Source organism: Mixophyes fleayi, chromosome 1 (genome assembly GCF_038048845.1).
Source record: "Mixophyes fleayi isolate aMixFle1 chromosome 1, aMixFle1.hap1, whole genome shotgun sequence".
NCBI lineage: Eukaryota > Metazoa > Chordata > Amphibia > Anura > Limnodynastidae > Mixophyes > Mixophyes fleayi.
In genome coordinates, this window is record NC_134402.1 from 234,827,750 (window position 1) to 234,836,905 (window position 9,156).

Here is a 9,156-nt window from a genome sequence, read left to right on the forward strand (position 1 = left end):
TCTGGCTATTGTTCTGCAACTCCCACCGCTGCTGAAGATTAAATTGTTGGGATACAGCTCCAATAAGCCAGATCAATAGCAATTGATCACACAATTAACGGAACTGCTGAATGCCTCAACCTTGTTAATACAAAGCAGAGGACGGAGTATTCTACCACTGCATTATATCACTGCTTTTGTATTCATAGGATTCAAAGTATTGTAAGAACATGTATTTGCCATCGTATGACAATCATATGACAATGGTTCACTGTATTGAAGATTAACCCCAAATTGAAGGACTATTGTGAACGATAGGCAAGATTAGTAGTGAGCATATCAAATTTCAGAACAGAAGTAGGAGTCAAGAAATGTAATGAATGCAGAAAAAGAAGAGTAGAAAAAGTGTTGTAGAGAACAGCAATAGGACTCATACATATGAGCACCTGTGGAACTTTCCATCTGAGCTGCAAGGGATCACTTAACCATAGGAAGAGTGGACTGACAATACACATAAGCATCCATAGTAAACACCATGGATACAAGGCAATTATGCATGCTATATCCATAGTCTGTGAAACATTCACTTTATAGGGTTCAACATTTACTATTAAAACATGTTAAAATATAAACTAAATCATTTGATTATGCTATGTACAGCGTTTTCTTAATACCCAAACTGTATGTTTTCTATTTATTGCTGTATAATGCAAAAGGCGCACCATTGAAATTATGGCCCAGCGCCTGATCTCCTCCGTCTATGAGGAGCTGTAAAAATGAAGTTATTTTTGGTGGGATCTAGAACAACCTACTGAACATGCAGCAACCCCCTGTGCCCCTTAAAACATATTTAAATGGCTTCTCCCACAAAACACCAAAATCTCTTTTTTTCATGTGTGCATAATATTCAGCAAGTAAGTAATCGATCCAACTTACTCATCCAATCAGAAGGCATACCTCCACCATCTTAGTGTACTGACCCATGCATGTTCTCCTATAAACTGCCACAAATGCACAAAAACTGATGCATGCAGGTGATGGGCCCACATTTTTGAGGCTTTAGAAATAATCTTTTCTATGTGTAGAGAACCGCAGATTAACATGCTGTAAATAGTTCTCCATATATGCTCCTATTAAGGAAAATGCACATTGGAATCAGACAGCTTTCTATGTAACTGATATCCTTATCAGATGCCTATTGTTTCCTACTGACAGCCCTATTAAATCTATCTAAAGTGAACAAGAGGGTGGTATTGAGAGCTGCCTGATCTTGAAAAAATAATTATATAAATATACGTTCTATTGAATCAGCATGCCAAAATAAGCTAATAACAGCTTTGTTTCATGCTAAAATCTTTGGGTTGTATTTTGTTGGTACTGGTGTTTTGTTTAAACAAGCAATATAGTGCATTTAGCACAAGGATAGGGACATGGGTAACTTGCAGCTCTCCAGATCGCCAGACTAAAACTAAAACTTTCTCCCTAATGGATCTTGCTCGTCCTACTATGTCATTAGTGCCTTTTTATGGTATGAGGGCTACATATGTAATTAGATCTAGCCCACCATCAAAATGATGGAGGAGCAACAGATGAATCCATTTTTACCATGTAATGAGCATTTACACCTGTGTTTTGATCTATTCTTAGGCCATTTCATGGGCAACAATACTGTCATTGATGTTTTAAGAAGAGACGGCTACGAGGTGTATCATACTCCTGCTGGAAGATCAATCATGAGGTAAGTCCCACACTGTATATTTACACATTACAATAATTTGATCATGACATAAACACATACTTTCCAACTTTTTTATGTTTTCCTCCAGGAGTTCTCGGAAGGGAGGGGGGGCGTGGCTGAGGGAGCAGGGCTTGGTGAATCTCGTCATTTTTAGCCCTGCCCCTGTGATGGAATGATGCATCACTTTACCGCAGAGGTGGGGCCAAAATGACGCAATTCCCTGAGAATCGCATCATGGCGGTTCTAATCCTGCCCACTCCAGATGCGGGAGGTCTCCTGGGAATTCAGGAGACCTACCTGAAATTCGGGAGTCTCCCAGACATTCCGGGAGAGTTGGCAAGTATGCATAAACATTATACTTAAAGAGGTTCTCTGCAACAAAATGATTTATCTTATCTACTTATGCCTCCTCCCCATAATGCTAGTTCATATTCTGCGACCATTTATCTAGCTGGCTATTCCGGCGACAAAGAAAAAATTAGTGTTCGCAACAGGTGGAAAAAAGTGATTTTGTCATCCCATGTGCTGGTCAGGGGAATTCTCAAAATATGCAGTGGAATACTAATATTTTTGGTCTTCAGCCATATTTAAGCAGTATGATGCCTATCATTTATGTAATATAGTATAACTAAAAAAAAATAGATAAACTAAAATGAGATTTGTAAAAAATATATTCGCCCCCCCATAAAAAAAAAATTTTATTTTGTAAAACTATTTATTTATTTAACGAGTCTGTCATTAATGTAAAAGGAAGTAAGCATTTGCTGCAGTTTTTGTCTACTTTATGTTGTGTTGCTATAAAGTTGCTAATTTTGTAAATATCATTTTCCCAAATTTGACTTTTGTGACTCTAAACTTAAACCTAATCCATTTCGTATGTATGTTTATCTAATTAATTATTTTTGGTTTTGCTTTGAAGTGGTAAAAGTAAAAAGACAGCATCTCCCTCAAAGTTGTCACCTTTTTCCTTCTCATCGGGTCTATCATCGCCCTCCTATACGACCAGCTCAAAAATGAAGCAGCCAATCAACACACACAGAGACAAAGAGCTGCTCCCTAATTTGCTGATGTCTGATAATGTAGACGCAATGGACAAAATTGAAAGGAAGTACAGAAAGAAGAAGCAGAGGAAAGAAAAGCACCGCCACTTTAGTGACCTTTGGGTTCGCATTCAGGAAAGGTAAATTTGTGATGTCGGCTTATATACATATGTGAAAAATAAAGGCTTTTAAATGAATATAAATGAAAGAGAGAAATAATGAAGATTTATTTTATTCAATAAATTGAGGTGTCCATAATCAGATTTAGAGTTTGATGGCTAATTGATCTGTTCTAGACGTAAGTACCTGAAAATTTCAGAATTTGCGACCAAAAAGTCTACCATTTATGATGAGCGTCTGTATGGGATCGTGATCTTTCAGATGTCGGGTCTAATGGTAGAGGTCATTGTTAGACTGTGATAATAATACGCGTCTGATTTGGACTTCATGGCTGACCACCAGCTTTTGGCAGATTTTAGTCTTCACTCTAGGAGCTGATATCTTCTGTTAGTAAAGTAAATTAAATGCCTTTACTTTTATTTTACTTGTGGTACTTAGTGCCACCTGCTTGGGTCTACTCGGATTCATATAGCATACATAATTTAATTATTGATATGTTCTTAAAACTAGAGTATATTTATATTTCTGTAATTACTCATTTATAAGGTTTCAACATTAAATATAGAGATGTAAAAATGATTTTCAGAGTAGTACAGGTTGATACCAGCTAAAATAGGTTAATTGTGATGGTTTTCAGGTTAGAGGGGAAGACGGTGTCAAATTGTGATTTAAAAAGCTGCTTTGAGCAATGGTAACAGCTATTTCATTGTATATGCAGTAAGGTTTATTCATTCATCTGTAATCTGACCTGCAGCGTTTATACATTTCTTATCAGCTTAATAAATAACTTTTACTGAGCTGTATTATGAGATGAAAAAACAGAAGGGAAATAGCCAACAAGTAAAAAAAAATAATATACATTCATACTAATCTGCGTAGACACAAATTTATAGTTTTATTTTTGGTTTTAGAAGTTTGATCTAATGGGTGGCCACCTTTGTGTATGTTGTATGTCCCTTATAATGACGAGCTTTAACATTTTGTGTATTTCAAAGACGTGACCCAGGTATGATGCCAATAGAGGTATTTCCCTTCTCTCTTCTTGTTTCATTACTCCTGATGTTTCATCATTCCTCTTTTGGTGCATACTATGCATGTATACAAGTATGTGTATTTATATATTGTTATAGCAAAAGTCGTACACAGCGCTTCCAGGTACAATACACACAAAAGGTGTGTAAAAGTACATCAAAAAGGAAGATTCCAGTAAAGTAAAGACTGTCTCATGGCGTGGATATATGAGAAGTCTGTTGCCTTCAGTGCAACCCTTCCCCCTCCCTAAAGAGACCTTCAGCACTGGGGTGTGAAATACCCCAGCCACGAAGTGGATAAAGCAATTAGTGAATGTGTGCATGACTGTGTGTAATATCTTAGTACTAATTGCAGCTGTCCATCTATTTAAAAAAAAGTGTTAAAATATTTTAAATTTGCTTAATTAATAATAAAATCAATTATGTTATTTATGTATTACAGTGTTACTGACCCTCCTCCACACATCCGAATTATTAATGGATATATAACAGTGGAACCGCAGCCCAGAAAACATGGAAATGATCGTTCTGTACAGTCAGTCAGCAGCGGCTCCTCAATGCTCTCAGTTCTACCTCCCTTGTTACTGTTGGCTTGTCATTTGCAGCAACTGTTAATATTCCAATGAGGATCTGAAAAGATAAAACACAAACTGACATGACAGGGCATTCATTTAAATGGACAATAATGTGTTTGCCAGCACTGAAAGAGGTCTAACTGCGTACAAGTGTTTAGTGATTATTCCTTGTATTAGACCAATAATATAATTTTCTGATTGATAATGAATGAATAATATACCTTTTTATTTGAAAAGTTACTATATTTTTTTCTTCTCTTGAGGAAGAATGAGTTCATGTTAATCCCATAATGCACTTGGGAAATGTACAGTTGTACTGTGATATAGATGTACTTTAGATTTATAAAGTGAGATTAAAATAAAAATAATAAAACAAATTGTAAATTTGTTAGGATCATATTAGTTGCCATTTTTTCATCGAATGGACTGACCACTAAAACATAGTATTTTTGCTAGGTAAACTTAGAGTACTCCCACAACCAAGAAATGCTGGTTCTATAATTTTGCATTCTGCCATTTTGTATGACAATTGGCCCACTTAATATTACATACTAGAACATCATCATCATTTATTTATATAGCGCCAGCAAATTCCGTAGCACTTTACAATTGGGAACAAACATTAATAAAACAATACTGGGTAATACATACAGACAGAGAGGTAAAAGAACCCTGCTCGCAAGCTTACAATCTATAGCACAAAGTTACATTTTATATTAGCAAAACTTAAAAGAGCATATTCCAGTGTTATCTGCACAGAAAATCATTTCACTGTATTTATAAGGTGCTTTTGACGAGGACAGGGTTGCTGAACGCCGGATACCAACTACCCCAACTGGTCAGATATTTGAGTGAGCAGGAAAGATAGATACTGGCCCAATCAGATAGATAAATTCACCTATGCATGATTAAGAAAATTCTTACAACATCACCTATTGGGTTACTTAAGGAACATAGTTGAGAAAAATAGGTATAGGGTTAGAGCACCTTTTGGCAAAGCATCTTCATTTACTGCTCTTCCTGGTGTCTCCAGTGTGGTTCATACCCCAACAAAGTAGCAATGTGAGGCTCCTATCAAACTGGTGAAGGAAAACTTTGATGTCAAATGCTCCTCTATTTCACAAGAATTTCATACATTCAGCTTGTACTTTTTATTTCTACAAATATAATGTGAAAATAAATTATAAAAAAAGGAGAAAATAAGCAGACATAATAAGATTTATTTTTTTAGCTATACTTTTTTATTTTCTATGCTTCTAAAGCATTAATAGTTCTATTTTATTAACTAGGCCCATATTTATGTAGAGGTCAGGTCAGTGGTGGACTAGAGGCAGCCTCCCAATCTGACCGCTGCTGTTCTTATCAGAATGGGGGCAGTGGACATACAGATCATGTGACCTCCTCTGCACACTGGAGAGACGTCACATGACATACCCGGAGGAGAAGGGAGTGCACTGCGCTCTCCCTCCTCCCTCTGTACGGTCCCTTTGACGTGGCCCTCCAGCTTTTTCACATTGTCCCTCACTGGATTAGATTGTTCAGGTGACTTTCATTATAATATGTACAGTAGGCTTCTTATAATTTTGTAAAGAAAATTGGGACACATGTGTATCATATTGTGCTTTCCCTCAGGGCCAACTTAACAACATTATGGGCTCCCGGGCAAAGCAGTGCACCGGGACCCATATATAGGCCCCCTTAATTTACCTTTCAATCGCCTATGTCCGATCCCCTTCTCTTCTTATTTCTTTAGTCCTCCGTGCTGCGCTCCTCTGGCTGTGCTGGCAGTGAATGTCGGGCGTGATGACGTCATCACGCCCGACATTCACTGCCAGCACAGCACGGAAGAGGGGACCAGGGAGGGAGCCGGATTGCCACCAAGTGACCGCAAAAGGTAAGGGTTTTTTTTGTTGTTTTTTTATTTTTCTACAGGGATTTTTTATTTTCATTGCCTTGTGTTACGAGCCGCGGCGGTGCCCAGCCGCCGCGACTCACTCACCTGCGTCCCGGCCGTCGCTATGGCGACCGGGACGTCACTTCCTCTCATGTCCCGGCTGTTGCCGGGGCAACGACTAGACGCTCCAGCGCTGCGTCCCGGCATTGAGAAGCCGGGCGCATGCGCTCTACAGAATTACTAACCTGCGGGTTAATGAAGTTAGGGGGCTGGTTTCTATCTGAGCCAGGCCCTGATTGGCTGTCTCAAGTATTTAAGGCAATGAGGTCTGCCACCTCATTGCCGGTTATAGCTCTGTGCTCCAGTCTGCTTACCTGCTTGTTCCAGTTCCTGTTCCTGTTCCTGTATCTACGTTTGACTTCCCGTGTATGACCCTTGGCTTCATATTTGACTTCGCTTGTGTTTCCTGTGACCCTGATCCTTGGCTCGTTTACCCGTTCTGCTACTTTGCCTGTGACCTCTGACCTCAGCTTGTTCATCGTTACTGTTACCTGCTGCCGAACTTCTGACCTCTGCGTGGACCTGACTCTTCTTGCCTGGGTTCTCCCCAGCCGGTACACACTTCACGACCCTCTGTCAGTCTGCAGCCCAGTCTGTCCCCACCATCAGGGGCTCCAGTGAACACCTGACTGGCAGAGTAGACTCCGGGTTGTGTTGTGCCGGCTGGAGGGGTTCCTAACATTATAACCGGCCCACTCACTGAGACAAGATTAGGATGGATGCAAGTGGATCCACACCGTCTCCGGCACAAACCCTAGCAGGCCACGTTGAGTCCTTGTATCAGATGATGCAGGGATTGGCTGAGCGTATGTCCGTTCAAGAAGAAGCCACAAAAGCTTCACAACCAACTCCAGGTCCCATCTGTGAACCCAAAATGAACTTACCAGATCGGTTCTCCGGAAATAGAACCCTGTTTCGGAACTTCAGGGAGAGCTGCAAGCTCTATTTTCGGATGAGACCCCGCTCCTCCGGTTCAGAGCAGCAAAGAGTTGGGATTATTATTTCCCTTCTACAGGGTGACCCCCAGTCCTGGGCGTTTTCTTTGCCGCAGACCAGTCCGGCCATGCAGTCCGTAGACTCCTTCTTCGAGGCACTGGGTCTACTGTATGATGACCCGGATCGAGTGGCCTCTGCGGAAGCTCATCTACGGTCCTTGAAACAAGGCCGACGGTCGGCAGAAGAATACTGCGCTGAATTCCGTAGATGGTCACCTGATAGTGGATGGAACGACCCTGCCTTACGAAGTCAGTTCCGTCTCGGCCTATCTGAACAGATTAAAGATTCTTTGGTGCAATACCCGTCTCCTAGTTCTCTGGAGGATCTGATGCACCTCTCCATTAAAATTGACAGGAGATATAAGGAGCGGAAAGCTGAAAAGGAAACATCATCACCTCCATCCGCCTTCGTTCCTGTTTCCCAGGATGGTGAGGAGCCTATGCAATTAGGAGCATATCGTCTCTCTTCTGAAGAGAGAGACAGGAGACGTTCGCAGGGTCTATGTCTATACTGTGGCATAAAAGGCCACTTCTCCCGTTCTTGCCCAAATAAGTCGGGAAAAGACCATGCCTAGGGAATGAGGGGAAAGTTCACCTAGGTCTGCAAATTATCTCCCCGAAAAATGCTGTATTAATCCCTGCACAGCTCACCTTCCGGGCTCGCTCTGTGGACCTGTCGGCCTTCATTGATAGCGGAGCTGCAGGCAACTTCCTTGATATTGGGTTTGCCCGCTCTGCCGGAATTCCGATGGTAAAACTCAACTCTGCCATTACTGTCTGTGGCTTAGACGGAGGTCCGTTGCCTGGTGGCAAGATTTCCTGGGAGACCCCGCCACTACAGTTGAAGATCGGAGCTCTCCATTCTGAGTCAATCACCTTCTTCCTGATCGATTGTTCGTCGGTTCCTATGATCTTGGGCCACCCATGGCTTTCCTGTCATAACCCTGTCATAGACTGGGTAAAAGGAGAGATTGTCAAGTGGAGTACTTATTGTACACAGTCTTGTTTGTCACTGTCTCTGCGTATGATTCAGCCTATTCCGGAGCGGCTTCCCTCACAGTATCATGAATTCTGGGACGTGTTCTCCAAGAAGGCTGCTGATACCTTACCGCCACATCGTGACTTTGACTGTGCCATTGAACTTATTCCTGGTTCCAAGTTACCTAAGGGGCGTTTGTATTCCCTTTCTGCTCCAGAAACAAAATCCATGCAGGAGTATATCGACGAAAACCTGGAGAGAGGCTTCATCAGGCCATCTAAGTCTCCCGTAGGAGCAGGATGCTTCTTTGTATCAAAAAAAGACGGAGGCTTAAGACCTTGTATTGACTACCGAGGATTGAATCATATCACAGTCAAGAACACCTATCCCCTTCCGCTCATCTCGGTATTGTTTGATCAGCTAAGAGGGGCTACTGTCTTCACTAAAATCGACCTTCGCGGAGCATATAATCTCATCCGTATCAAAGAAGGAGATGAGTGGAAGACGGCATTCAATTCGCACTCTGGCCACTACGAGTATCTGGTCATGCCGTTTGGCCTTAGCAATGCACCTGCAGTGTTCCAGGACTTGATCAATGAAGTTCTTCGGGAATTCCTTGGTTGTTTCGTGGTCGTCTATTTAGATGATATCCTCATCTATTCCAGATCTTTGCCCGCCCATCAGACTCATGTCAAACAAGTTCTACAGAAATTACGAGAGAACCACCTGTACGCTAAGCTGGAAA

General features: G+C 41.3%; 1 protein-coding gene across 1 annotated transcript in view; it reads left to right on the forward strand.

Annotated features, from left to right (window-relative positions):
* Positions 1-4,877, forward strand: part of LOC142107492 (metalloprotease TIKI1-like) — an 81,681-nt gene extending 76,804 nt beyond the window's left edge. The window contains exons 5-7 of the mRNA XM_075190949.1: positions 1,627-1,717; positions 2,637-2,897; positions 4,351-4,877. Of these exons, the coding sequence (XP_075047050.1) occupies positions 1,627-1,717; positions 2,637-2,897; positions 4,351-4,534 (536 nt within the window). The 3' untranslated portion in view covers positions 4,535-4,877. The remainder of the gene's footprint in view (positions 1-1,626; positions 1,718-2,636; positions 2,898-4,350) is intronic.
* The last annotated feature ends 4,279 nt before the right edge of the window (positions 4,878-9,156 follow it).